Source organism: Ixodes scapularis, unplaced genomic scaffold (genome assembly GCF_016920785.2).
Source record: "Ixodes scapularis isolate PalLabHiFi unplaced genomic scaffold, ASM1692078v2 PGA_scaffold11__112_contigs__length_91849675, whole genome shotgun sequence".
Taxonomy (NCBI): Eukaryota; Metazoa; Arthropoda; class Arachnida; order Ixodida; family Ixodidae; genus Ixodes; species Ixodes scapularis.
In genome coordinates this window covers 85,192,153-85,219,999 of record NW_024609837.1, presented here as the reverse complement: position 1 = coordinate 85,219,999, position 27,847 = coordinate 85,192,153, and the positions used below count along the sequence as shown (strand labels likewise).

General features: G+C 46.1%; 2 protein-coding genes across 2 annotated transcripts in view; both read right to left on the bottom strand.

Moving 5' to 3' along the window:
* Positions 1-368, bottom strand: part of LOC8041724 — a 29,759-nt gene extending 29,391 nt beyond the window's left edge. The window contains exon 1 of the mRNA XM_029985002.4: positions 48-368. Coding sequence (XP_029840862.3) covers positions 48-349 — 302 coding nt within the window. The 5' untranslated portion in view covers positions 350-368. The remainder of the gene's footprint in view (positions 1-47) is intronic.
* A 1,029-nt stretch (positions 369-1,397) lies between these two features.
* Positions 1,398-27,824, bottom strand: LOC115324405 (nucleotide triphosphate diphosphatase NUDT15). Its single transcript, XM_029985006.3, has 6 exons — positions 27,628-27,824; positions 22,120-22,171; positions 17,480-17,688; positions 7,017-7,200; positions 5,307-5,503; positions 1,398-1,524 (listed from the first exon to the last, which is right to left on the bottom strand). The coding sequence occupies exons 1-6, from the start codon at positions 27,641-27,643 to the stop codon at positions 1,430-1,432; spliced, it is 753 nt and encodes a 250-aa protein (XP_029840866.1). The 5' UTR covers positions 27,644-27,824; the 3' UTR covers positions 1,398-1,429.
* Between the last annotated feature and the right edge of the window lie 23 nt (positions 27,825-27,847).

Here is a 27,847-nt window from a genome sequence, read left to right as displayed (position 1 = left end):
CGGAGTTCCCGGCGCTTTTACGGGAGGCGGCGGTGGAGACAACTCGCCTGTTCTCGTCTGGTGGCAAACGAAAGTAACGCAGTTTGGCGTCGTCGTAGCCATAGCGGATGCTGTTGCAGCCCAAGGCGATGCACCGATGGCCCTGGGGTTTGGCGGGTTTGGCCTGGTACGTGGCCAAGAAAGTAAGGCCACCGCTGGGCTTTTCGGTGTCCATGGGCGTTTCAGACATGTTTTGTCTTTCTTTACCGAAAGTCCCAAAGGTTCGCCGACTTACCAGCGCCCCTTTACGTTCATAATAAATCGCAACAAAATCTACTTCGCAAGGATTGGATTGGATTGTGTTGGCCATGCACGTTCAACCAGCTGTTGTTTGGTGATGGTGATGACAACGAGGTTTTCCGAGATAGATAGATTGATAGATATTTATTTGTACATTTAAGTACAGGTCGCACAGAAGGCGTTTCCGCCCGTACACATACGTGCCTACGTGTACGGGCGGTACGTTGCAACGTTGGTACGTGGTGCACTGGCGTCAGATAACCAACGTTGAGATGACACGGATAAAACAAAAAATAACAAAAAATCACATGAGCGAATGACGTTTTAGCGAACAGAGGTCATTTGAGCAGACGACTTTTTAGTGAATGACGTGAATCACTGGGGCTTTTCGTGGCTCCTTTTTCACATTTTAATCAACTCGCACTAGGCATAAAAAAAAAAAAAAGCGAAGAGCATTGGACTTTTATAGTGGGATATTTCGTTCTTTATAAAGGTAACAGTTAAAATTTGCTAGCTTATGCCGTGCTTGAATTAAGTAGAGTCTCGAACCTGAAAGTTGCGCAGGATTCACCTTACCCAGGCCCACAATGTGTGAAGTCAAGGCCCATAATGTGTGAAAACCAGGCCCAAATGTGAAGGGAGGAAATAAGTGAACCCTTTTGCTCTTTTTCTTTCTCAAAATAAAGTGCTTCTGGCCGAAGCGCACTTAGCACCGCCACATAAACTGCCCAAGCACATGAGCCTTTTGTATTGAGGGAGACTGTGCAGGCAGAGCCATTAAAATAGGTCTAACAGCTTGGTAGCGTTGTACGAGTAAATGAGACCTCACAGAGGTTATGATGACTGCTTCACGCACACATGACTCATAATCAATCCCCACCCTTGCCCGTTTCGATCTGGATAAGCACTGTACCGGCGTGCAGTCGTGTATCACTACTGCATGATGCACGTTAAAGACACCATGCTAGCGGTTGTACTGCACTGACTAAATTTCTCATCTACAGCTGGGAAACAAGTCGCCCGTTAGGGGCTAAGTTTTCGGCTGTATAAACATACACACACCTCAATTTTTTTTCAGACTCGTAGTGATTCAGAATATGAGGCAAAAACTAGAGTAATCAAATGGCAAACTGTTTATTTGGTACGTCAGTTAGAAAGGGTTAAGATTCTTCAGTTTGAAGTCCCTCAGGCTCCAGAACAGGAGGTCGGGTGTGGGTACAGCAGACCACCGCCACCAGTGCCAACCTGCAATAAAAACAAAAATATTTTGAGGACATCTAAGCACTTCTTACGAGTTGTGAATGCGAAAGCACGAATGTAGAATCGATTGCAGCAGAGTGCTCCTTCGAGATTTGTGGTGCGAGTATTGAGGTGCCGCCATGTTCGCTGGCGCTGAGAGGAGCACCCGCTCCTCCTCCCCATCCTTGCACCCCCCCCCCCCCTCGCAGCGCCATGGCGTGGCATTCCTTGAAACTATGCGGACATCGCAGTCACAGACTACAGGCTTTGCTCTATTGGCACAGGAGAATTTAGGTGCCGTTTGGCATGCGGCTTTAAGAACTGAGAACGCCGGTTCGCCCCATGGGACCCCCCCCCCCAATTAATCCTTTCACATTATAATAATACATGGCTCTCCATATGCACACAGGTGTGTGTCGGACATAGATAGTACAAGTAGCACTTGTGGTAGCTTCAAGTGCATGCTAAAATTACGTCCGGCGTTGCTCGCTTGGAGAATGACGTTTAGGCAGGTGCATGTCTATACTTTGGTTAATCGTCATTAATCATCACTTCTGTTTGCCTCTGTTTGCATGCCGACGCATACTCAAAGTCAAAACTGTGACCTCTTGTCCAACAATGGTCAAAAAGCTGCGTCTTCGCCCTAGCGGCATATGTGGCTTTTGCCACGTCACGCTTGTGTTCTTTCCTAAGGGTGCAATGCTTGCTGCCGGTCTCTCCAATATGCGAAGCGTCACAATCTAGACAGGTCAGTTTATATACAACACCACACTGGGACTCTATAAGGATTTGTCTTTTGGTCTGGAAACGAGGTCAAATAGTTTAAGACGAGGTTTGAAAGCTGTTCGGATGTTTAAAGGGGCGAGGGGTGCCTTTAAACATCCAAACAGCTTTCAAACCTCATCTTAAAGAACCGTAACCCCTTGTTATACCGAAGTCAATTGGGACGGCAAAAAATATCGATATAAGTGGTAATTCGATAAAAGCGATACAGCCAAAAAAATAGTGCCAGCAGCCTTCGAGGGCGACGGGAACACTGAGGAGCACTTTGACCACATATTTAATCCAACAAACCTTGGTTATGAACAACAAGCAACAGCATTACCAAGTAAAAAGATAATCAAGCAGAGTTTGCCAATAATTTCATCCTGGAGCAGTTCTCCTCAAACTGCTCCAGGCATCGCAAGAACACTGTCACCACCACTGTGCTCCACTTTGTTTTGAAGCAGCCGTAGGATGTTCAGCGTCTCCGCAGTCGTCATCTATTCCCAAACTGCAAACGGCCAGGGTAAGCACGAAGCATTGCTTCGTGTTTACCTCGGCCGCACGCAAGGTCTACGATCGCAGCATCCGTGGCAGGAGCAACAACGAGAATGTCCGCACCGAAAAGCATAAACAAATCATTTATCTTCGGTGGCTTCGCTCACATGTCTTCATACACTCCCGCAGCGACCGTCGCAGCTCTGGGAATCATGCGCCAGCTCGGCAAGCATGCTTCTTTCATTTGTGATCTTTCATCTTCGGGTTGCAGGCGCGCTTGCTCTGGCATGAAACTTCTCAAACTTGACCAGTTGTCGGTTCCGTAAAATGGTGGACAGTGTCGAACAGCCGATGCTGGAATGTCGAATTCTTTGGCGATTTCTGACTTGGGCCGGCCGCTTTTCTCAACCTCGCAGGTCTAAGCGAGTTTTGGTGAACACTCCCACTCCCATACCATGCATGTGTGCGTGTAGCATGTGGTACGTGCACCGCAAGCATGCACAAACAAACGCGCCTGTTGGGGGCTCCCGAAGGTATGATCTTTTCTGGGCTCCACCACTCCCTTGACCCGATTCCAACAGGAGTGGGGCAGCGTCGGCGCATCTGCATCGGAAGCGGCGCTCTGCCCTCTGTCACCCGTTTGTTCCGTTCACTTGTTTAACGTTTTCCCAGTTTGCCTCGGTGGAGAAGGGGGAGGGAACGCAAGGGTCTCCGTGCGCCTCTGTGTACGCTTGCGTGCATTCGGCACCTTGGCCTTCGCAATAAGCGTGATCAGCCGTTGATACGCTTAGAATGATTCGGTTCAAAATGCATGCATTTCGGTCAGGACCACATTGAACTTCAATAAAAGCGATAACTGATAAGTCGAAAAAAGCGACTTCGTTGTAACGAGGGGTTACTGCACCTGACCTCGTTTCCAAACCAAATGACAAAACACCCCCAGGGTCCCAGTGTGGTGCTGCATGTAAATTAAACTGTTTAGATTCTGACGCATCATATGCTGGGGAGATTGGCCACAAACGTTGCACCGTATGAAAGAACACAAGCGCGATGCGGTGAAAGCCACACATGCCACTAGGGCAAAGACAAAGCTGGTTGACCATCGTTAGACAACGGGTCACAGTTTTGACTTCGAGAATGCGAGGAACTTGGCGGGCGAATGAAGATCGGGTCGACGAAGGTACTTGAAATCACTGTGCACACGGAGCGAATCGTTGGCTTGTCACTCCAACTGTGGTCCATCCCCGAAATGTAAGCGGACCTCCTTAAATAGGATTTCTGGTTGGCATCTCTTTCACTGCTGCCTCTTCGCTTCACTGATGATGTTTCCCGCATGGGAGACGAAACATCTGACTTAAATTGTTATTTGTGCTACATTAAGTCGGTGCAGTTTGTATCGTTAGGAAACCACGTACACTAGGTGTTTTTGAGTGCTGCTCATTTGTAAATAATAATAATAATTGTAATAATACTAATAATATTAAAAATAACAATTTTTATTTACAGATTTTCTAGTATCCACTCGGCAGTGTGCACACCAAGGCAGAAAGGTTGGGACCAGTAAAACGAGCCGTATAAATAAGCCGACAAACAGAGTGAAATTAAACTTTTGACAAAGGCGTCTGTGATGTGCGCATTTAATTGTGCGCATGCGGAGACACCGAGAGACAAGAAACGACGGAGGCAGCGGGGCACAGAAGCGAAAGGCCGTCGGCCTACGGGCCCAAGCTTTCCAAGGCTTCCGCATGGCCAGACCTCCGGCTCCGGCCGAGCGGTCACCCAAGCCGGAAGCTGGTGCGTGTGCTGCGGGGCGCCTATTAAGACCGCGGCGGCCCCGTTCGCTCCAACACGCCACCTCGAGCGCCGACGCCGCCTCTGGCCCCACGGCCCGTCGGCGACTCGTCGCTCGACCCTCGGCCGTTGGCATTTGCTTCGTCACCGCTCCTTCGCCCGGCACCTCTCAAGATCCGGCGCAACGAGACGAGAAAGCGACGAGTTGTCGCGGCAAACTTTTAGGTTATTTCTTCTGATGAGCAAAACTGAAACAGTGCGCCAATATTGCGGGCGCAATCTGTCAAACATTCGGGTTTTTCCTCGTACGAACAGAACTAGATTCTTTAACGCGTAAATGGCCTCGTTGTCCTTAATTACGGGAATTACGATCTGACAATACTATTTAATTACAAAAACAAACCATTAATCATTAGTGTTTTTAGATGGTACATTTACCATAGTAAAATTTCTTAAATATAAATTTTCAAGTAAAATGACTAAAATCTCAAAGTAAAATGCAAAAAGAAAAGAGGAAAGAAAATAAATGTGTTAATTTTACGCACAAAAAAAAAAAAAAAAAAAATAACGGCTTGTTTTTATAGTACGACACTGCTGTGAGACCAAGGTGCCACGTGACATTGCATGACATTGCAGCACCACACATGATGTCACGGTGTCGTGTGCATACAACAAACGGGTTCTACCACAACATGGCAAGAAGAGATCCGTCTCTTGCGGGGAGTGTAGCTCCGTACCTTCGCACTTCTGGGGCTCCATGTTGCGTGGCTCGGAGCCCCTGGTCTCGTCGACGTATCCGCGCATGAAGACGGTGATGTAGTGGTAGTCCTGCTCGGCCTCTATGGTGTCTACAATGGAGCAGAGGGACACGTTGTGCACGTGCAGGCCCGTCTCCTCCAGCACCTCCCTGTAGGCCGCCTGCTCCCAGCTCTCCCTGCGGGGGGGAACGGGTGCTGCTCAAACGCGGCTCGCTCAATCTGGAGCGTCATATCGCAGGTTCTATGCATTCTTTTTTTGCACAACTTTAGGTTTTGCAATAATATAACTATTTTACATTGAGACTCATTGCAAAAATATTTATGTTATTGCAAAACCTAAAGTTGCGCAAAAAAAAAAAAAATGCATAGAACCTGTGATTTTACAACCCACAGTGCCAGTATTATGTAAGCAGTATCCGGGTCGGAATTGCTTGTTTTGTTGAATTTCTACGCTGGTGAATCGATGCATTTCTTTTAAAAGAAACGAATATTTAACATAAATAGCGCGGTTCACCGGAAACAGGCATCCGTCGTGGTTATCCGTGCTTCCCAGCATCTGCCTACAGCAGACGACGCATCCATACGAGCAATTATTTAAAGAAAAGCCGAAGAGGTTCTTGAAAAAAACAAAACAATTAAAGGTGAATTCTAAACTATTTTTATCCCGTGAATTTGAATATCACGTTCGTTTCCCCCAAAGATGTAACCAAACGTGACAAAACACGAAAAACCTCCAACCAAGGGCTACTTCATAAAAGGATCTTTTGGCAGCCAAGACCGTGTTGCTCGTGTGGGTACCGCGTGCAAAAGTGAGCTTGCCAGGCACATTTCCCTGCACTGACACCGGTCGCGACGCCTTTTTTTTTTTTTTATATTTTGAAAATAGTGAGTGTGCGTGATAGGCGCTGCAGATGCGTGAGAGCAGAGAGTCCCAGCATTCCCTCTATGACATAACGCTCTGGGAAGGAGGGGCTTTGGCGGTACTTTGAAATTGATTTTGTGCAGCCTCTGTGCACCAAATTGAAAAAGAATCGCAATATTCGTGATTCCGGAGGCCAAATGAAGACGATTTAAGCGCTTTTACTCAAATACAAATCTGCTTCAGTTTCCCTTTAAATTTAGGCCGTACGCTGATAACACGATTCAGTCTTCACTGAAGCACCGAACAGTACCGCATCATTTTCCGCTAAAATATTTTTCTCACTGATGCTATGCGATGCTATGCGACAAAATAAACGCAAGAATCTACACCATCTCACACACAAACGTGGAGAGCCCATGGGGCGACCACGCTTCCATCCCCACTTTGATGATGATAATAGTGCGACAGAAGTGCCACCTCTAGATTGATCTTGAGGCCAATAGGACATAAAAAATCCCCAACCGTTTTGCAGTCTTTTTAATATTTCACCACCTTTGAGTTGAGCTCTAGAAAATTAGACAAAACTTGGAATTTGAATTTTGCGAAGCACGCCAAATGTGCCGGTCCTTACCGCCGCACCCTTCACTTTCTCCTGCGGAGTTGGTCCTGTGACCTTGAAATCCCTCGTGCGGACAAGTTAGCCTCCGGAAGAGATAAACACGTTGATTGGCAAACCAGCCCTAGTAACCTAAGGACCGTGGTTGGAGCCAAGTTAAGCTGCCGGCGAAACTTCCGACCGACTGGTGTGCAGAGTTCGTGCCACTCACCCAAATTCGAGGTGTCCTCCAGGCACCTGGTACAGTCCGTGGCCCAAGACGTCCTTCCTGCGTCCCAGCAGCACGCTCTCCGGATGCTTCTCGCTGAGCACAAACATGGCCACCCCCACGCCGGGCCTCTTGGTGGGCTCCACCCTCGCCGCCTCTATCCGCTTCCACAGCTCCTGGACCACCTCTGCGTCAGAGGATTTGCGCAATAAATCCGGGGGGGAAGGCTCCCCCACGTTGGCGCACGTTTCGGCCAGTTCAGTATGGCAAGGCACGGGGGCAAACGCCGGTGATCTCAGGTAGAGCACCAGTTAAAATTCATGTTTTACATTTCTTACAAGTATACCAACGACCATTGTTGCGCGGACGCGCGAAACACGTGCCTCAAGTGAGTGCTGCGCCACCATTTCCTTCCGGGGGCTTTTCGGCCTTTGGAGCATTTGATGCTACTTGCGAGACAGATACAAACGCATTGCTGGCGAGGCTTGGGCAAACACGGAAGCAGCACAATATCACGTGCAAGTTTGCTGCCTGGTTTTGTGTAGCATTATTTTGCGAGAAAGCATCGACATTGAGCATTGTACAAAGAAAAACTAAACTTGGCAAGCAATGATAAAACTTCAGCACGTCGTGGAAAAACTGACACGCCGAACCCTGCTCATCCGCCACTCCCTTTCTCGTTCTTTCTGCCAAAGTCACCGACGTCGGTGCTCGCAATATTTCCGCACTCTGCTCCCGCCCTTGTCCTCTCTGCTCTGTGCCAAAGAGCGTGTTTCCTCCCACACAACAATTCTTTCGGGTTTGCGGTACCTAGTAGAGTCGGCGAATGTTCCCGGAGTAACAGAACTCCCAAGATTTGCCCGAGAACTGCACCGCGGCGGATCGATCGACGGCTTCGGAACACCAGCCACGTGCGACCAAATCGAATTTGTGCTGGCAAACCTGGCAGCGCTGGCATTATCTCTTTGAGTACCGGGTTATGGGCTACTTGATGTACAAAGCCCTGGGATTCAGTACCATGCCTTTTGAGAAGTAGTAATTCGCTGGCTGTTCAGAGCTACTGTGCGTACCCACTGTCCATACATTCTATTTTTTCTCCTTGCGTCAACAGGCCGACATAAAAACCAAAATTTGGATTTCGCAAAATAAGGAAGCAGAAGCGTTGAACGGGATATTACAAACTCCAAAACATCACTCGTACGTCAATATCTCAAGCGGATGGCCATATTTTTTTAAAAGGGTGCAATCAAGTGAGGACAGCAACGTCACAATCTTTTTGGAGCAGTCGAGAATGAGAGGAAGCGACCCTGCATCTCTCCTCTTTGGTTTGGTTCACCTCAGTGATGTGATTGGCCTAAGCCATTTTGGAGCACCTTTCAGAGCAGCCAAAACAGGGTTTTGGAGCAGCAAATGTGGCCTTTGGAGCAACCAAAACAATGTTTTGGAGCAGAAAAAGTGTTTTTTGGAGCAGCCAAGAAGTGTTTCGGAGTAGCAAAAGTGGCTTTTGGAGCAGATATTCTTAGAAAACAAAACAATTTGTTTTAAGTGCTGTACAAACGAAGGACACTTTGTCTTATGTTGTGTTCTGATGTGACGTGTTGTGACGGAACTCGCTGCTTGTGTTTTTACTGCTGAGACATCCCACAAGTGTGCTGTCCTGTAGGCGTTGCCAAGCAATTCCGAAAAACCGCTTGTCACCGTTTGACTGGTTCCTGACGTGCCAAATTTTCGTCAAAAGTAAGCAAACGTAAAACAATGGATTGCAAGCATCCCAGCGGGGGCCTCTGTCGTGCAATCATGTTCGCATGCACGTGAGGGTAACTTCGTCAGGCTAGCAGTTACGCAGGCTTTGTCGCGCGAGTGGAGAAAACGGCTGTTCGATCAAAACCATTCCACTCCAGTACATCGCCAACTGATTCCCAAAATTGTGTGGAAAATGTAACTGTTGAGCATATGACAAAGAGCAGTCCAGCGGCGCGTGTTTGCCAGGCCGACAAACAAAGTACAAGCATACATGTGAGGGCAACTTCGGCAGACTTGGAGATGCACGTGCTTCGTCACGCGAGCAGAGACGGCTGTTCGATCAAAACCGAAACCATGTCACTACGCTCCATCGCCAATTGGTTCCCAAAACTGTAGGCACAATGGAACTGCCCAGCATAAGACAAAAAACAGTCCAGCAGCGCGTGGATCTCGGTACAGGCTGTGCCGCCTGGAAGTGAGCCTAGGGGCGAGGGTGTGTGGCCCACTCTGATGTGCATACGCCCCTCGCTTGGCGCTTCCCAAGCTTCGGCATTGCGCTCCTTGGTGTGCTAAAAGATATAACCACTATCGTTGCTCGCTCGACGTGTGCGGCGCGAGTAAGCTCGCCGCTAGTAGTAGCTTGCGTGCGCTGGTTGAGCGTCGAGCGAGCAACAATAAGAACCTGAGCGCATCGATGAAAGAGATCGTGAGCCAGGGTCAAAAAGTTCTGGAGCACTTTGCGCAATGACTGAACTCGAGACAAACAAGCGTGCCGTGTGGGTTCAGCGTGCAGACATTGCCTTCTTTGCTTTAGCTCACTTCTCTTCACCAACGTTCTTTTGCGGCAGATTCTTCCCATTTTGGGGTCTCTCTCGAAAGAAAGCCCACCGAGAAAAACCTAGGTAATCAATACTTTGACACAGCAGTTTTTGAGTTAAAGAGGGATTTTTGTAGTGGCGTATGGTTTAAACAAGAGCAGGAATGTCGATGAACTTGCGGCAGTCCTTATGTTTCAGCTTAGACAGCGGCATATCTGCAGCGACGGGGGGACGGCAACAACCGACGTCGCGCGACCACGGTGATTGGCAGGCAGGGACCATCTTGGGACACAGTGCGAACAACAGACGTGGACGAAGAGGAAACACACGGGACCAATTAGTTTTCCCACAGCCGTTGCTTTCAGGAACGAGTGCTTCATCTCACAGACTAACTTCCGCCGCGCAAAAACGTGGTTTCATTTCACAGCATGACGACATGGCTGGCCTGACATGCTAGCGCCGTGACGACATGGCTAGCTTGACATGCTAGCGCCAGAGCATACACACACGCTTGGGTCTATCGTTGAATTTTTTTTTTCTTTAAAGACGCGAGACGACGAGAGCGCGAAACGAGAGACGGGGGAAAAACCCTGCAAGACCGGATGGACGATTGATGCAAGGTACTTTGTGTCGGGCAGCCGCTTGCTCCACCTAGCTCACGCATGATCAATTAAGGTACTCAGTTTAGTTTCGATTTTGAAAGGCGACCGAATATAGTCTTTTGGGGCAGGCTTAGCACAGATTACCCATATTTTGGCAAAATGTAGCAGGATTAGCCCTTTGGCGCAGTTGGCGCAGCAATCCCATCACTGCAGTGTTGCCTGAGTGCCCTCCAACTTCTCCAAACAGTTGACACGTTTATGAATATCTATGAAACTAAATACATACCACGTCCCTTTACTACACCAATATAAAAACGTGCGCTATCAAAACAGAGAACCATATGCGTAATGCTCTTCGTACTCTGCATATCGGAATTTCGATCGTGCACTCTTTCGCAATCCGGATGCAAGCTTTTCTGAGGTAGAGCTCCGCCTGCCAGCCTTCGGGCCCTAGTCCATTGTACGGTGAGACGGAGTATATACTCCGCGTCACTAGTTGCGTGCAGTGCAGGCGAAGGCAACGCCAGGTGAAGAGAGAAAGGGTGAGCACTAGGAAGGTGGGATGGGAGAGGAGGACAATAGAGGGTGAGGGGGGATAGAGAGAGCACTAGAAACGTTAGAGAGGAGAGGTTTCTGTCCTCCTCCCCAGTCTTCCTAGTGCTAGCCCTTTCTCCCCTCACCTGGCGTTGCCTTCGCCTGTACTGCACACAACTAGTGACACGGAGTTTAGTGGCTCTCATTGTGGAAGTGTCACCTAGGGACAAATTATCCTTAGGCTGACTACCAATGCTGCCTCCTAGAGACGGTTTGTCCCTAGAAAGCAACATTAAAAGTGAATTAGACGGATTGTTTGGAGGACCCAACGACTGGCCATGGATTCGGAGAAGGTTGCCGGGTGTGTTTACTTTTTCATAAACTACCGTGGACCCACCAAAAAGATGGACGACTGGAAATATTGTTTAATACCTAAAACACAGAGGTTGTATTATTTCTAAACACTTGAAATGCCGCGTAAAAGCTGCTATGTCTGCTTTAAAAGAAAAAAAAAAAGCACTTATCAAAATTAAAAAAAAAAAAAAAAAATTATTATTTAGTTTTAAACTTTTTTTTACTCTTACATGATCATCAATTAAGATAAGATAGTGCTCTCTTAGATTTTCAGAATAGAATAGGTAGCATGCAACTGTACTTGGGTGTTTTGTTCAGTAATATGTTACGTTGGAATAATCATGTGGACTACATTAGTGCAAAAGTTTAAAAAAAGTTATTGTTTCTAAGAAGACGTCTACAGCGTGCTAATAGTGACATGCGTTTAACTGCTTACATATGTTATATGTGTCCAGTGTTAGGTTTCTGAAAAGTTTCTCAAATGAAAGATTAGAAAATTTGGCCCTTCGATTTATCTTTTCTAAATACAAGCGCACAGAATCTGTTTCTGCGATGAGGTGTGAGGCAGAGCTGGACTCGCCAACAACGAAGACCAATAACCTGATTCAAAGAAATGTTGTCTATTACCAACAGTTTGACAAAGAACAGCAATCATGCTTGTGCCCTTCAACTTCACATTCCCAGAGGACATGCAACGTTAGGGCAATTGCCGCCTTATTGTTACAAAAATGATTCAATAATTCCTTTAAACACTCTTTTTTTTTTTTGTAGAACAATAGTCGTATGGAACGCTCTGCCTAATAAAGTCGTCGGATGCACCAATAAGAAGTCATTTGAGTCAAGACTATGTGATTTTTTGCCACCTTAATATTTGCATGCTTGTAGAATATGTTACATCTTATAAAAGCTTGGTCTGCTGGACAAGTCGGTAGTGGACATTCATATTAAAAATAGCGCAAAAGAGACGGGACAAAAAGACGCATAAAATCCTCTGCATAAAATGCGCCATGCATGCGCATTTTATGCAGAGAGACTACCCTGCTGTAAAAGTCTGAGGACTCGTATGAGTGTGTGAATGTGGTATTGTTTTTGTTTTGTTCAATTAATTTTTACCTCTCCTGCATCAACCAGAATGTTTGCAGTATTGTATATAAATAAATAAATAAAATCGTTCAGCCTTTCCACTCTCGTGAAGAAGGAAGACCAGCTTCTTCTTCGTCGTTGTCTGTTTTTCGCGCTGCTTCCTACGATGAATTCCCACCAATGCGCCCAACTATCCATTCTTCCATGATAGCTGGAAAGGTTACCGCCATCTACGAACGACGGCGGGAACCATACTGGTTGTGTGCTAGCCGCCGTCGCTTATAGATGGCGGTAGCTGTCCAGGTAGGTTTGTGTCGACATACACGGACACGATCCTGGGGAGCCTAGCCCTTAACAGCTCCGCTGTCGAAACAGATCAGTGCTGCTGGCGGCGACAATATTTACTAGGGCGCCAAAGTTTGCACACCAATGAATAGTTACCCTGAGGACCGTGGCTACGCTTCAGTGTGACGCCACTTCAGCAATCTTAGCAGTTAAACTTAAAAAAAACATCAAATTGGCCAGACTGAATTTCAAAAAGGGTGTATTGTGCTCATTATGCAATAGGCAACAAAATGGTGCCACACATAAGACAGCCGGAGAACGAAGTGTCAATAGACCAACTCATGTTTACAAACAAACCGGAGCGCCCCTAGCGGACGCCACCGGTGCCGCGCACGTGCGATGAGTGTGGGCAAGAAGCTCGCTGTCGCCCGTAAACAAACCATTGAAATGTGATGTTGTCGGTGTCGGTATGAGTCCCCGTGCTCTTTTTCGCGTAGGAATTGTTGATTCTACGTGTTCCTGGCAATGTCTGACTACTTGAGCGGCCTCAGCGAAATTACCGAGGCTCGTTACACCGCCAAACTCCAGGTGAATAATGTGACATGCGGGCATTCATTCTACGTGGACGCCGCAGGATGGATGCTAAAGCCTGATTCGCATGATGAGAATCCGCTTGCAATTTTCAGTCGCGACGTCGCTCGGAGTGCAAAAGCGTGAACCATAGCTGAGATGGTCGACGTCGATACTGAAAATAGCACGCATAGTCGGACCAGGTGAATCAGGAATAACAAGTCAATGATGGCCACAGGTAACAATGATCAACATCTCCTTGGATCTACTGTTTAGACCGAGCCGGTTTACCCCAGTCAACCTTCAAACTTAAAAGTCTTTCGAGGCCTGCACTTACTTTTTATCGCAATTACTGGGCCAACGTTTGGCCTATAGGCCGGTGTCGTCTGAAAGAGCAGGCAACAAGCAGAAACGTTTGAAAGGGCAGACAATACTTCGAAGGATCATGCAGGTGGCCGTTTGAACTTTAAGACGCACTGAACGTAGTCCGCAGGTGGTACGTACAACTTGATCGTTTTCCCGCGTTCATGTTGGAACGAAACAAATAAATCTGATCACTACAAGTATCCGTGAATTCAACCCAAAGTGCTTCCTGCCCAAGCAATCATGGTCTAAAGGCACCTGGTTTTCCCTCTTCACGGCACATATCCATGTTCTCAGACGAACTGAGCGCATGAAAACTGACCTTTAAATCTTTCTCGACTCTTTTGGTACAGCCCCAGTCGTGGCAGTTTGATGAGAAGGCAGGTTTTTGCCTGATTTCATTCAAAACAACGCAGGAATGCACGTCTTGCAAGGTGACGTCCGCCCACAGCCCCAGACCGGAAGTGCGCTCGAAGCGCCACCACCGTGCTGTGGCATCACTAAGTTGAGTTGGTGTATACTCTAAGCAAAGGGTTTTAAAATTCTTTTATCTCAAAGAACACCTTTTTTTTATTGATAGCACAGGAACCACTCAGAGTCTCAGCAACAGTGCAGTAAAGCAGTTGAGAAGCTGACTGACCTTGTAAACAATGGTACTCATTCTATGCATGGCTTGCACTGGCGTTACTTGGTCAAAAATAATGGGGGAAAAGACGTACGCGAGGTTAGCTTCCGCTGCGTTAACGAGACGCTTGTTGCCACCAAAAACAGAAGCGAACCTGGGAGAAGGATGCACGAGAGCGTAACTTCCGCCGCGTTAACGAGGCACTTGTTGCCACCAGAAAGAAGGGCGAACTAACGTCACATTCAAGCCATGCGTAGGAGTGTTTGGTTCATTGTTACCCGTCAATCAGTGGCTCAGATCTGCTGAAATAGTGCTTAAACCAGGAGTATGCTCAATTGATGGCAGGGACGGCCGAGGGAATTTCGAAGCCCGAAGAACCCGTGCGTGTACTCTCGAGAAACCCCGGGTTCCTAGGAACCCGGGGGCCTCCAAGAGCAACCTCAGGGGTTCCCCAGAGCACAATGACGGGTTTCCCGGAGCACCCCCAGGGGCGGTTTGCTCATCTCGCGGCCGCGGTTGCGGCAAAGAGGGATTTTTATGTCACTTGACCAGCTTTGTGGCGACAATGAAGTACCTAGCGTCTCTGCCTAATGGAGGAGAAATCCATGTCGCTTCGAGTACAAAAGTCTCATTTCACTCCCAGAAACTGACTGCAGGGGCTTTCAAGTGGAGTCCAATTAACCGCCTCTTTATACTTTAGGAGCGGCAGGTGAAGTTACAGCCAGGGACGGTAAATATGAGCTGAAATAAAGAAAAAATCATGCGAGATAAAAGCGGTGGCAGTATATTTACATACCTGCGCCAGCGCAAGAGTTTCAACCCTTCTGCTGTAGTCGAGAGGTTAGAGCGCCGAGGCAAGTTCAAATCGTGCCAAAAATGTTTTTTTTTTTTTTTGTTTTTTTTTGTAGTGAAATTTGTTTTATTGCAGGTTCATCTTTGCCTGACTGCACTCCCACTAAGAGTGTAGACAAGGCCCTATGAGCTCCATAAAATTATTGGGTGGGTAGTCCTGACTTACCAGTTCGTTGTTCCTGACCTCGGAAGAACACATACACGTCTCTGGCTTTCTTTACCAACTTCCGCCACGCCTCCTGCAGCTGATGTGCACACCGTGAAAAGCTTACCGTAAAATTCCGAGAAATGCCCCACCCCCAAAAGATAGCCCACCCCTATTTTTGGCTTGATTTGCTATTTTTTTTTAAACACCGAAAGACAACCCCAGACTCCTAATAATAATAGTAGTATTGGGATCAATGATGACCTCGGTGTAAATGCGGCTAGTTAGCTATGGCGAAATATAAGCGAACGTTGCTATCTGGGAAGTACAGTCATCTTTGCTTCGTTGCCCCTCGCCGCCATAACGAGCTTGACCTAAAAATAGTAATGCTTTAAAATTTTCTTCATTATACACCGAAAGTTAGGCCATTCCATATTTTCACCTGATTTGCTCTTGATAATAGGTGGGTTATCTCGGGGTTTTACGGTATGTCGTCGACAATATCTTCCCATGCCTGCCACCTCGTTGGCCAGGTAACTTTGCTGCTGAATTTCTCTAGAATATTTTGCCTCCATTCTCCAAATGCTCTAATTAATTACATTTGTTGATCCAAAGTCATTTTAGGTGTTTGCATTTGAAAGATGGTTTGCGATGTCGACACCTGATTAATTTTTTTGCACTCGGTTGTGGTCGTCTGCTATTCCAGCTAACATTGAACAAGTAATGTGTTAATATTACAAAACGAGTGCCACAGCAAAATGTAAAGAGTAAAAATATAACTTTTATCACATTCCACGCAAGTAAAAGCATGACCTCTCATATATCGGTTTTATGACTTCCTCAGACGTTCGACTTGCTACCTTGCCCGTAGGATTTTGCTCAATTAATCCACTCACAACTGCTAACTTTTGTTGTTTTTCTTTTTTGCTTGTTTTGTGGAAGCTTTTTTTTTTTTAATTGCCAGAACTGCAGTGTGTATTAGTACTAAATAGGCGGCTCCTGTTATTGAAAAAAATCGTAGCGAGAGCGTTGTGCATTTAAAAACACATAAAATTGTAGTTGCTGGGGAAAGGATGATTGCTTTGGCCCTGTTTGTGTGAAAGTCATACCGATGTTGTAATCTTGGTTTCCTTTTAATGATCATTATGAAACGATTGTAATCGCGCTTTAACTTGTGTTTCGATTGAACAGGTAGGACTAACAGTAAAAACAGTGCAAGGTGCATTCATGCAAGTGGATGATTTGTAAAAAGGACAACAGTTAAAAAGTAAGACACATGCAAAAAGTAAAAAGGATTTCCTAGCACGATTTGAACCCGCAAGTTTCACGCCGCGACGACAGGTCTCGGCGGTCTTACCTCTCGACTACAGCAGAAGGTTAGTCTCCGATATGGCGCAGGTATATAAATAAACTGCAGCCACTTTTATTGCATGATTTTTCCTTTATTTAGGCTCCTATTTTCATTCCCTGGCCGTAACTTCACCTGCCGCTCCTAAAGTATAAAGGAACGGTTAATTGGACTCCAGTTGAAAGCCTCTGTGATCAGTTTCTGCGAACGAAATTAAACTTTTGTACTCAAAGCGACACGGATTTCTCAGCCATTAGGCAGGGACGCTAGGTACTTCCTTGTCCCCATGGAGCTTGTCACGTGACACAAAAATTCCTCTTGGCCACAACCGCCCCAAGGGTTCCCCAGAGCACTTTCAGGGGTTCCCTAGAGCACTCTCGGGGGTTCCCCAGAGCGCCCTCTGAGGTTCCCTAGAGCGCCCTCCGAGGTTCCCTAGAGCACTCTCAGGGCGTTCCCCAGAGCACTCTCAGGGGTTCCCCAGAGCACCCTCAAGGGTTCCCTAGAGCACTCTCAGGGGTTCCCCAGAGTGCCCTTTGGGGTTCCCTAAAGCACTCTCAGGACGTTCTCCAGAGCACCCTCAGGGGTTCCCTAGAGCACTCTCAGGGGTTCTCCAGAGTACCCTCCGAGGTTCCCTAGAGCACCCTCAGGGCATTCCCTAGAGCACCCTCAGGGGTTCTCCAGAGCGCCCTCTGGGGTTCCCTAGAGCACTCTCAGGACGTTCCCCAGAGCACCCTCTGGGGTTCCCTAGAGAACTCTCAGGGGCTCCCTAGAGCACCCTCAAGGCGTTCCCCAGAGCACCCTCAGGGGTTCCCTAGAGCACTCTCAGGGGTTCTCCAGAGCACCCTCTGGGGTTCCCTAGAGCACTTTCAGGATGCTCTCCAGAGCACCCTCTGGGGTTCCCTAGAGCACTTTCAGGATGCTCCCCAGAGCACCCTCAGGGGTTCCCTAGAGCACTCTAAGGGGTTCGCCAGAGCAGCCTCAGGCGTTCCCCAGAGTGCCCTTATGGGTTCCCTAGAGCACTCTCAGGGGTTCCCTAGAGAGCCCTCAGGGGTTCCTCAGAGTACCCTCAGGAGGGGTTCCCCTAGATTCCAAGTTTCCCTGATTGTCCCCATCCCCAAGCGGCTTTCTGCGAGAGGGTGGTCACCTTCGCTGTTCCCTTCGAAGGAGAGGTTGTACTTGGTGTGGAGCAGGTTGAGCAGCGTCTGCGTGTACTGCAGCAGCGAGTCCAGGGGCAGCGCCTGAGCCTGGCGGGTCAGGCTCTCCACGGTCGCCCGCCGCAGTTCTTCCAGCATGTCCAGCTGGCAGCGGCTGGTCTTGAGCTGGTTCTTGAGCTCCGAGCACATCTGGAGGTACCTTGGAAACAGACGGCGCGTGTCAGTTCCCAATAACGTATACATCGTTCACGAGTTTACCAATCTGCAGTTCCTCGACCAATCTCCACGGTCAAGAGAACCTAAAGGACAAGGCCTGCACGATCTCTGTCCTGCCCCAAGCGGCAAACGAGGTAAAGCTTGACAAGAAGGCAAGGCGGCAGATGCGTCTGTCTTGGCGACGGTGCAGGCTAGTGTCGTACTTGTTGTGAGAAGCTGCAAGACTGGCTGGCGGCGATGCTGATGCAAGCTAAGCGGCGCTTGCATGGACCCACTAGTGATGATTTCTGAGAGGGGAATGGCACAAGCCTCATCTTCTAAATGGCATTGTTACAGCCTGGCGCACAAGTGGTGTCGCGTCGCTTCGGAAAGCAAGCAAAGCGAGTGCCGTACGTATGAATTTCGAAAACGGCACCGGCCCAATGGGGTGGAGATCCAACTGTTGCATCCCTAGTGGCCGAGTTGAGAACTACTCTCGTGGGGACAACGACAACGTAAATAATTTGTTTCCGTTGCCAATGCAGCACTTGGCTGACGTGACCGAACGCCGGCACAGCTCTTGCGTCCAGCCCGCTCCGTGCGCTCTACTGAAAAAGGTGACGTGGAGAATTCAGCCCACAGGTCGTGTTGGGCAGACACTGGGCTCTATGAAAAACCAAAGGGACAACATGCCTGGTCATTTCAACAAGAGTGGCTGGTGTATGAACTGTCTAGTGCAGAGTTCTCCCAACTCTCGCGCATAAAATAATCACATTCCTTAAACAATACAGTGCAATCCATTTACAATGATACCACATATAATGATGTACTGCTTATAACGATCGGTTTCTACTCCAAATACAACGATAATCGCTTTTAACGACTTAACTTTTGGGTTTTTTCATTATCGTTACAAGTGGATTGCACTGTATTATAAAACATGAATAAAGCAGAAGTAATATACAGGTTGTGTTGTATTGCGGGCGAGCGTTGCTCTTGTGACGCTAATGGTGGAAGGACATCACTTCTCAAATTTTGACAGATCACTCGATTGATGCGTGGCATAAAAATCGCAGCAGTGAGTGCATGAAAATGCGTCTTTATTTCGTAAGAGGACCTCTTGCCTTGGCCAAGTGATTGTTGTCAAGAGTTATCTTGGGAACTAAGGAGTATGCAGACTTGCGCCCGTTACTTCAAAAAAGTAATTAATTACAATTACTTCGCCTAAAAAGTAATGGATTACCAATACAAATTACTCCCTGTAAAGAGTAACTGATTAATTAATTTGTGAATTTACTTGATTACTTTCACATTACTCCAAAGAAACACGAAAAAGACACACTACATACTGCGTTTGAGGGGAAAATTTTGGGTCCCGTCAAAATTAAAACAAAAATGCAACACATTCAGTACTATCTATGCATCATTTCAGATTAATAATTTTAGGAGAATAAATCTATTAAGTTTTAAAGGACTTAAACACGTGTTAGAGATAAACTACCGTAAAATCCCGAGAGATGCCCCCCCCCCCCCCCCCCCCAAAAGATAGCCCACCTCTATTTTTGGCTTGGTTTGCTATATTTTTTTTTAAACACCAAAAGATAGTCCACTCCTAGCAATAGTAGTGTGAAGATCAATGAAGGCCTTGGCGTAAATGCGGCTAGTTAGCTACGGCGGGATATAAGCAAACACTGCTGACTGGGAAGTACAGTCATCTTTGCTTCATTGCCGGAAGGCACGCGACCTAAAAATAGCAATTCTTTATCAACTTTTCTTGACAATACACCGAAAGTTAGCCCACTCCATATATTCACCCAATTTGCTCTTGATGTTAGGTGGGCTATCTCTCGGGATTTTACGGTAGTCTTGCGCTTTCTAATCGGCACAGAATTAAATCCCATGAACATGCGACGAATGCACTTGGGTGGGGGAGGCACGCACACCATTCAAATTAATCTAAGTTTGGCATCGGTGAGCTTCAAAACACGATTCCCCTGAAGATGTCGTTGTTCTATGTTTGCATGTTGCCTAAATAGGGGCTGGTTTGCCTACTAAAACGGACTAGCTAAGAGACCAAGATGCGGGCTTGCGTCTGGGTACATTTGAAATACTTCTGCTTGATGAAGGTTGTTATCCGACCGAATGAAACACTTGCTCTTCTTTCTTGATCACCAAACTTATCAGAACCATGACATCACACGAAATATTAATGCACAATTTCTCAGCTGAACTGATTTTTACATTTGGAAATTTTTAAAGAAAGCACAATTTTCAGTGAACAGCAGCTTCCATGTCTTTTGCGTGTTTACAAGCGGCTTCTCAACTACAGTGTTTAAGTGAGTCGCTGTTTATTCTCAGAAAACTCTGGCTGTGTTTCCTTTACTTAAACTTTCAGTCTAAGTTCCCACAGGTGCAATCCACTGACGAGAACCCTAGCATTCTTGTTTATAAGAATACGAGTTCAGCTTGGATGTCCAAAGCCATTTTGTTCTGCGTGGTCCCCGGCCAGCTTATTGCCTGCTGTCGAAAGTTACAGTTTAAACTGACAGCAGGGTTGATGCTAGATTTTTTTCTGTTCCAATGAACTGCCACTGCACCCATGTTTTTGCCTTCATGTGTGTGTCTGTATAGGTACTGTAAGAAGAAAATAGGGTGCATTTCTCACTGGCTCCCTTAAGCATCTGCTAGTGCGAAGTCAAGTGACAGAAGCCACATAGCTGGTTGGTCCAGCCAGTATTTAGCTTCCACAGCGCTGTCAAGGATCAGCAGGGTCAAGGTCTCATTAGAGCTTCCTCTGTTTGCGGGGTGAGCGTGTGTAGGTAGAAATACCAACAAGCAAAAAAGGGTTTTGTGTAAAAAAAAGTTTTTCGGGGGGGGGAGGGACAAGGTGCGGAGGGTTGGGGAGGGAGAAAGGAGGGTAGAGGAGGGGACGGGAGGAAGGGAGCCAACACATGCACCATGGTCACCGTGTCCTCGGCCCTACTCGACACAAACCCCATGTGACGGTTTTATGGTCCACTAGATTTCTGGTCTTTTGTACGCTCGAAGCAGTCTGTTCGTTTTCCAAGAAGTCGAAGCCTGTTGCCTTCATGTAGACAGTGGAATCCTCCCAGCCTGGCTGACCGTACAAACGAATCCAGAAACGGGCTCTGGCTGGGCTCTCGTGCCTTCCGTGAATTCCTTTCCTTTCCCTCACTAGCAATCTCTTTGCGAGCGAAGCCCCGTCTTGTATAACCATGCTAAAAGTACGAAGGACGTTGCATTGCCCTTCTTCCACTCTATTTCTCCCTTCGACAAGACAGAAGACTTGTAATGGGTAATTTCAATAATTTGTTACTGAAAAAAGTAGTGAGATTACATACAAATTACATTTTCAGAAAAGTAACAGATTAATTACTAAATTACAAGAAAAGTAATTAATTACAAGTAGTTAGTTGTAACAAATTACCTCCAAGTCTGGGAGTAGGCAGCTTCCTTACTGACGGGAGTACTGCACCATGCACACTAAAGCTTTGAACCCACCTTGGACGGTCTGCAAAAATCGGTTCCTCAGCATATTCTGCTGTGATTTACTACAGAAATGCAGCTAAGTAGTGGAAGCTTGAAAGGAAAGTACCAACAAATGAGCTTACCTCATTCAAAAGCGAAAAGAGGAGAACCCATTTCAGGCAATCTATTGTGGCATCTGTAGACGGTGCATGCCGTCTGCGCAATGTAGTTGACAGATGTCAGAAGCGTCGAGGACGCCCAGGCACCGTGCTTAGCAGACAATCTTCCAAAAGTGTTTTACACTTCCTAAGTGCGACGCACGTCTCTGTAATGTATGGCTTTCAATATGTGATAAGTTTTTTTGAGAAACTAAATACGAAAAGAGGCATATAACTTCCCAGAGTCCCGCATTTCTTGTACGAAAGTGATGGAAAGAGGTGCCACATCCTCTCATACTTCACGGTGCGCCATCCGTTGACAGCATTTACAAGTCGGCGAGCACCATTATGGCACAGTCTTCGAATGCCGTCGTAGTTTGCTCGAGTACTTCATTTTTGAATATGGCAAGTTGATCTGTTGATATCTTCACTTCAAGCCTCCAATACCTAGCTGCACATCTGTACAGTTACTCTACTCTGTAGTAAATTGCAGTACGCGGTGTGGAGAAACGGAATTTCGCAGACTGTTTAAAGTGGATTTGAAGCGTTTGTGTGCTGTATTTGATATATTTCCTATTTTCTACTTAGTAAAGTAAAAGTAAAGTGGGGAGTGTGGCACTGGGCATTGGTGTCCCCCTGCAGATGAGAGCCAGTGCAGTACAACTGCTAGCCTGGGGTCTTTAACATGCACCACGCAGTAGTGATACTCGACTGCACGCCGGTACAATGCTCATCCACACTGAAACGGGCAGGCGTGATTGATTTTTGTTAAAAGACGACCGGCTTACTTTTGTAAAGCATCCCCAGCGGCTCCGGCAACTTCTTCAGTAGCATCGTGACCTGCACAGTTCAATAAACAAACAGAAAAAGAAAAAAAACAGTTACAAAGTTTGTGCTCGACCTCAATGGATCAGCACATCGTAGGATGCTGTGGGTTCGAGTGAGTGTATATTACATATAAGGTGTCTTAAATGCCGAGGCTCAATCTAAGATGGGTCGTAAAAATCGGCGCCTGCATGTAGTAATCTAATCTTTTCATCAAAGGTGTATTTCACAAGTCGGTTTTATCTTGTAAAATTAGAAAGCACAGCACGCTTTCTGTAAAAAAGAGGGCCAAAAAAATGAAAGACGTTTACAATCACCTGTAACGCCGAATTAGAGCGCAGCTCTTGAGGAGGAGGAGGGGAGGGTACGGAGAGGAGGCTACGCCCTTCTTCCTCTCCTGCTCGCCTCCCATTTAGGGGGATATTTTCCGCTAAATTTGGCGCTTTTCTCGCTATATTTTGCGGGGAAATTTTTGCGCTAAATTTAGCAGGGAAATGTTTACACTAAATTTAGCGTGAAATTTTTTTTCAGCTAGATTTAGCGGGGAAATTTTCCCGCTAAATTTAGCGAGTAAAATTTTCTGGTAAATTTAAGCGGTGAAATTTACTTATAATGCACCGCGCAATTACGCCGACGGCGACACCACTCTAAACACTTCCCAGGATCAACGGCAGTTGGCAACACCGACAACTGAGTCGAGTGGCGGGGTGCATTTTAGCACGTATTGATAGATGGCGCTACCTCCTTATCGAGACTGCTCGCGACAACCGTGATCAATTAAAATGAACATAATCTTTTTGTTTAAATGCAATTAAATGCAAATGTACAAGCGAGCTGGACAAGAATGACGAAAACAATCCCTGGAGAAGAACAACAAGGGGGATAAACTTTAAAATGCAAGCCGTTCACCCTTGTTGGCATTAGATTGGAGGCAGCTGATAAAACCCGTTTGCTCTAGTGACGTATAATTCCTGGTTAGCTCAGGTGGTAGAGCGCTCCACTGGAAAAGGAGGTCCCTGGTTCGATACCAGCCCAAGGCACATTTTTGCGATTGTGCACCAGTCACCTAGGCGTGTCGTCTGCTTTCTTTTGCTGGTCAGCTACACTATGCCTAGAGCGCGTCTTCCACTGGTGTGTTTAGCGTCCTACGCTGACCATACATCAAAAGTGGTTCAGAAGTGGTAACAAATGACGTCACAGAAGCCGAAGTGTCATGCTGTTGCATGTTACGATCCTGGCGGTTGGTCGTAGAGATGCTGACGAGAAAGCTGCGAGTAGCACAACCGAACCCTAGTGTCGCTGTCGTACAGCACGACACTTCTACGATATCATCAGGTAGAAATTGAGAGACCACTTTTTTGAATGCGGTAAACACACCAGTCAGAGACGCGTTCAAGGCACCATAACTACGCCTTCCGACGCTACTCCCAACGCCATCTATCAATACGTGCGCCAAACGCGCCCCTCCAATCGACTCGGTCTTCCAGGGTCACCTTCCGCCGTTGACCCTCGCAAGATTTTTGGCCCTATTTTTCACAAAAAGAGAGCTCCTCTTTGTAATTATAATAATAGCTTTATTACCAACAATGAGGTACTATCGAGGACAATATGAGCTGAAACAGCACTCTGGCTGGCGCACGGTACTACCTGCGCCGCCTGTTGCCTTGCTCCGCACACACGGCGCACACTGAGGCCAAGATAAATTGTCACTTGCGCTCTCTGCGCTCTTCCGGCTGTCTGCTAGCGAGATGGCGGGTGCGACAGCAGGCGTGGGTGTGGTAGGGTCGGGGGGAATAAGATAACACTTGTCCCTTTTTTGCAATTTCTTTGCTTCAATCTATTGCGTAGAATGATGTAGAAAAACGCTAACTGATGAAGAAATCATGTTGGAGTATCTTAGATTGCAGCTGCGATTATCGTTTCTCAAAGTCACATTGAAATATGTTGTAGTTTTTTTTCTTTTTGATTAAGTGCATGCACAAAGTGGAACATAGTAAAATTTAGGCCAAAATCTGTATACCGGATGTAGTCCGGCTCCAAGGAATTTACTTTTTTTTTCCATTGAGCAGAAATGTTTAAAAATAAAAACGGTAACCATACATGTTACTGCGAAGGTTTTGTGACCTTGATTGGTATGAAAAATATTATTTTTTTATTACTGGGCCCACGTGTTTGTTTCAAACAAAGCAAGTTGCTGACAAGACACCAGTGTTTTATTTACAAATTCCTTGTCTTAATAAAGTTGGACAAACAGTCGTATTTGCCAGGAAAAAAAGCTTGAAACTTCATCGAAAGAATATCCACAGAGGACAATGTCAAACACAACAGATTAATAGTCGGCGTGGAAGTCAACGGCAGGATACAAGATCGGAATCAAGGATGCAGCACACAAATGTATGCGCTGGTTAACGGTGTCAAACAGTGTGTCGCAACAATAGCAGGAAGTTTTGTTCCAATCGGCAGAAGTCCGGTTCAGGGGTTCCTGAGGGGCAGTAAAACTTACAAAAGTATATAATACCGCGTCATTCTCCCCTGACCCGCAACCACGGCCCTCATCCCGTCTGGTAAGGAATCATAGAGCGCGGCCACGAAGTCTGGTTTGGCCCCAAAGCCTCTCCCATTCACCTCTCATTGCCTCCCACAATTTGTCGGGAGTGGCGCGGTGGAGGGTACGCCGTGACATGGCTACGTTAATGCGCCTCCAAACATGTTCGATGATATTCCGATCTGTTTGACGATATTCCGATCGGCTCGTCTTGGGGCCAAGGCAGCTTTGTCAAACAGCGCTTCTTGAGGACATACGAGCGTGACAACGCATTTTCCACTTCGGCACTTTGTTGAAATGCACTGAAATGCACGTTAGCTGAAAACGTGAACATTGGGCTGCACGGCACATGCATCGTGATGGTGGTTCTGTCGGCCAATATTTTCGCTAGCAGACGACTGGAAGAGCGCAGCGGCGCAGGGAGCTCAAGTGAGAATTTATCTCGGCCTCAGGGTGTGCCGTGTTCGCAAAGCGATGCGACGGGCGGCGCAGTTAGTACCATGGGCATGCCGGAGAGCTGTTCCAGCTCGAATTGTCCGCGATAGTACAGCGCTGGTTGGGGCTCGGGAAAAAAGCTGTTAAAACAGCCTGACTGGTCACGAGCCCCCGAAGTCAGCAGCGTAAAAAAAAGTTAACAGAAAAATGATACATCAACCAAGGTGTTCAAAACAGAAAAGTCACAATAGCAATAGTATAGACACAACAAAAAATGAACATATAAACATGCCACTCACATTTGATCAGTTTGGCTAATAATTATTAGGTTCCTAAGGTTACCTGCTGATCTATTTTCAAGCTCGATTTGTTGCGCACAAAAATAGTTGAGGGTGGTTGGGAGAGTAAATGCCGCGGTTTGAAGGCCGTGATTAGTTCTAAAAAATGGGACTTCTCAAGGTTTCGTGACTCTCGTTGGTTTCCTTTTAAGTCAGCTAAGCTCACAAGATGTGGTACATTGATACTAATTTCAGCTTTATATTTAACACATAGGCGATATCGATACAAGTTAAAACTTTTTTACTACATCTAGCTGGCTAAATCATTTATCCATTAGACATTCCGGTGAAACATTGCAAATGCTTGGTAGTATTTTTTTTGTAATAAAAATATCTTTTGCAGATTTGTATGAGTGGTTGTTCCCCAAATTAAACGGCCATAATTAATTTGTGAGTAAAATAGCGAGTTATATATTAGAAACTCTATTCTAAAAGGCAAAATATGTTTGTGATGATACGCCAGGCCAACAATGCTAGACGGTTTTGATGACATAATTTACAGGAGCATCCCGTGACATGTTCTCTGGAAAAAAGACACCTAAAGTTTTAAATGCTGGTACCACTTCTATTTTAGAAGAATTGAACACTATATCCTCGTCTATACTAACTATTTTACCCTTCGGACGAAACAAAACAGCCTTTGTCTAATTCACATTTACTTTTAACCCATTATACCTACTTCATGTATTTAACTTTTCTAGCGTGACATTTGCGTGCACAATGAGTTCTGCGGGGCTATCTCCATTAAAGAGCATGCTTGTGTTGTCTGCGTAGATAATAAATTTCGTTGAATTGCTTATATTTACAATATCATTTATATAAAGATTAAATAAAAAAGGACCCAAAATGCTTCCTTGAGGAACGCCTGATTTAATTGGCTTTACATCGGACACTTGACCAGTGATGTCGACATACTGCTGACGAAAAGACAAGTATGATTGAATAAGAAGCGAAACCTGACCCCGATAACCATGTATTTCGAGTTTTTTAATTAGAAGGTCGTGATCGAGAAAATCAAAAGGGATCGTGAAGTCAATGAATAAGCCAAGAATTAGTTTCTTATTTTCAAAACCTTTAAGAATGTATTCTTTTTGAGTGAGAAGAGCGAGTTCAGTAGATCATTGCTTGCACAAACCGAACTGAGATGGGGTGATTATGTTATGACTATCTGCAAATTTTGATATTCGAAGGAGCGGCATTTTTTCTAGACCTTTAAAGAACACTGGCAAAATTGAAATCCGTCTATAATTACCAAGATTGTTTTTATCTCCCTTTTTATATATAACCGATACTCTTGTGAACTGCATTCGTTCTGGGAATATGCCGTTTTGAAAGCAAAGATTGAAGATATGCGTCAGACAAGCGGAGATAAGATCAATGACGTGTTTGCATACCGTCAGGGTCACAGCTTTTACTGTTATTTAATGATTGAAATGTAGTTATTACCTCTGTGTCAGTAACCGGGGTAAGAAAGAACGATGAACAATTTCTAAACTGTACATACTTGCAGGCATCATCCTCGGGGATTTCATTACTTAAGCTGACAAAATATTCATTGAACTTGTTCGCCAGTTCCTTTCCGGCTAGCTGCTGACCATTGTAGGTTATATTTTCCAAGTGCTTTGGACCGTCCATACATTTCAACACGGAATTAAGCTTTTTCCATATCATATCGATTCTACTTCCACATGCTAGAAAGAAGTCACAAAAATATTTTGATCTAGCGTTACGGAGTTCCTTGTTCAATTGGTTTCGATAACGTTTAAAGGCACTAAGTTTATCGATATCTTTCGTTTTTATGAATTTTTGATAAAGCTAGTTTTTTGTACGTATTTTCGCTAGTAATTCTTTCGTAATCTATGGTTTACTATGCATGATAAAACAGACCAGTGAAGTGCACCTTTAATGAAAAGTTTGCTACGTACCGGCGCCGATTTTTACGGCCCATTTCAGATCGAGCATGGGTACTTCAGGCACCCTATATATAATTTTTTTTTCAGCAAGTGTTTTAAATTAATGAGTGCTCGTGCCCTGTGACTGACGAAGCGAAGGCTCATTTTCTGAGGGCTTTTGCAAAAACAAAGCTTTCGGCGAATAGTTGGTATGAGCAGTCTGAACCTTTTCGTTTTTCGGAAATATGGGATTGCCGTTACCGTTGTCAGTCTGCATTCTGGCCGCCTTACGATCACGCTCGCCGATCCGTCTAGTGCTGAAGATGCTGATCAAAGTTCGTGCCAACAGACAGAAACCGACATTCAAGTAACTTTCAAATAAGACGCGAACAAATCATCTTCAAAGAAAAGATGCCGCCATAATACTGATCTGTTCGATTGATCGACCGGTGTGGCGATTCAAAACAAACATGACGTCACA

Excerpts from the sequence above, each read along its gene's own strand:
- LOC115324405 (XM_029985006.3), bottom strand. Across the intron at positions 17,689-22,119 it reads GCTGGGGATGCTTTACAAAA|GTACCTCCAGATGTGCTCGG; the intron begins GTAAGCCGGTCG and ends TCTGTTTCCAAG. Across the intron at positions 7,201-17,479 it reads CTTCGAAGGGAACAGCGAAG|AGGTGGTCCAGGAGCTGTGG; the intron begins GTGACCACCCTC and ends CCTCTGACGCAG.